Source organism: Camelina sativa, chromosome 3, assembly GCF_000633955.1.
Source record: "Camelina sativa cultivar DH55 chromosome 3, Cs, whole genome shotgun sequence".
Lineage (NCBI taxonomy): Eukaryota > Viridiplantae > Streptophyta > Magnoliopsida > Brassicales > Brassicaceae > Camelina > Camelina sativa.
Genome location: NC_025687.1, coordinates 3,543,941 through 3,546,076, shown reverse-complemented (window position 1 = coordinate 3,546,076; position 2,136 = coordinate 3,543,941). Strand labels below are relative to the sequence as shown.

The window sequence follows — 2,136 nt, the reverse complement described above, 5'->3', positions numbered from 1 at the left end:
ATTTTTTTTTTTTTTTTTTTTTTTTTTTTTTTTTTTTTTTTTTTTTTTTTTGTAGAAAAAAATAAGAAGAAGAATTTAGGGTTTCTGAAATTAAGAAATTTCCCATATATATCTTCATCAATAATCACAGGAAAAAACAAAGTACGTTGATCTATCATCATGACCCATACGCAAAACTAACCATACAATATACATATAGATATATAACCATAAACTTTGATAAATAGATAATTGTCTTATAAAACAGTTTGATAGAAGTTGGAAAAAAGGGGATCTAGCTGATCAGAGTAAATACCAAATTATATAACACTTTCTTTTAAGAATTTCATTGACACATAGAAAGAAGTAAAGAGTAGAGGGAGATAATTACCGCTAAAATCGTGGTGCAGAAGCTGCAGTGGACATAGCACACACGCTCAGATGATAAATCCACAGACATTTTTTTTTTGTGTGTGTGTGTGTGTGGATTCTCTTCAGTGATATATCTCTCTTCTTGTTCGGTTTTTATATAAGGAAACTTAAAGTTATCCCAATGAGATCAGAGGAGGAACTATTTTGATTTTGGAAGAATAAAAATTAAAGAAAAGGGCAAGCAAAGAAGAAAGAGGAAGGAGGAGAGAGAGAGAGAGAGGGGTGAGGGGGTGAAGGAAGTGTACAAAAAATCTGAAAAGACTAATGTGGTTTATTTGGAGACGAAGATAGACAAGTGGGGACTATACTACAATGTCCCTCTTTTTTATTTTTCGATACTTACAATTTTGTTTAGATAATTAGAGAGTTAAATTACTCCATCACAAAGTGATGAAGATATATATATACTATCCTTTGTAATTTTCTTTCAAAGTTTACATCGTTGATTCAATTCCTTTATCTTATATATCAACTGATCATAGGTTAGTTTCAAACTTTTACAGGGAAATTAGCTCAATAATCTCATTGTTTCAGTTATTTTACATTGTAAGTATATATATGTAAATAACTGAGTGACAAAACTCTTATTTTTAATAAAGTGATATTTCTTTATGCTTTAACCAAAAACGCCTTTTCTATTTTGCGCATAATCATCGCGATGTTGGATAAAGTAATAAGACTACATTATAATGTAGTATTTTTGTTTATTACATACATATAGTGCTATTTTTTCAAACTTCACTCTAGAAATAAAATAGTACAAGAACAAGATGAGAATGAGGTTTTTTGTCTAACAGATAAGAAATGAGAATATTTTTTAACAGTATGGGTTCAATTATTATATTGACAAACTGTCGACATATCTGAAAACGATATGTGGACTTGGTTAACAGCAAACCGTAATCCGTAAATCGTCGTAGCCAGAGTTAACAACACACGTGAAAAGTCCAAAAACAAAACTATTAACATAGAACATATATAGTTAACATTTACTTCATTAACTCCAATTTGTATACAGAAAGCTGCTATACATCCATTCAGGAACAATTGAAAACGATACATACTGTAATAAGGACATTTGACCCCTAGAAAATTTATGATATCTTTTTTTTTTTTTTTTTTTTTTTTTTTNTTTTTTTTTTTTGGACAAAATGAAAATTTTATGATATCATTTAGACATTTTTCAAAAGATAAATTCTTTTTGTCATTTTCTCTAAAAACTTAAACATGTGCGTAGGTTTGGTTTAGTGACTTGCAATTGAGTTTCAAAAAGTTCATTAAAATCCTATTTATTCGGCAAGTGCACATAAATGCAATTTTTGTATATTATTTTCTATTTTGTCCTTATTTATATAATTAGAGTCAAAATAAATGAAACAACTAGTATTTAAATATAAAATAAAGATACTATCTATATATATGGTTTTGTAAAAAAAAATTCGTAATAGATGTTTCAAAACCTTTAACACATAAATCTTATGAAACCACCGAAATAAATTAGTTGCCTTTTTTAAGGGGGTTTTCTAACTTTGTCCGATGTAAGAAAGCTAAATAAAATAAGCACATGTAATGTAAAGCATTTGGAATCAACCCAACACACAATTCTTACAAGTTTCTTTCTAAGAAATCATATAAGAGAGATCGACGGGGAAACATAATCTGGAAGTCGAGAATATCAATCTTATCCTGACATATTTCCACGAGGTTGACATGCATTCTTTCTCA

General features: G+C 28.5%; 1 protein-coding gene across 1 annotated transcript in view; it reads right to left on the bottom strand.

Moving 5' to 3' along the window:
• Nucleotides 1–683, bottom strand: part of LOC104766673 (putative axial regulator YABBY 2) — a 4,568-nt gene extending 3,885 nt beyond the window's left edge. Inside the window, exon 1 of the mRNA XM_010490600.2 lies at nucleotides 371–683. Coding sequence (XP_010488902.1) covers nucleotides 371–439 — 69 coding nt within the window. The 5' untranslated portion in view covers nucleotides 440–683. The remainder of the gene's footprint in view (nucleotides 1–370) is intronic.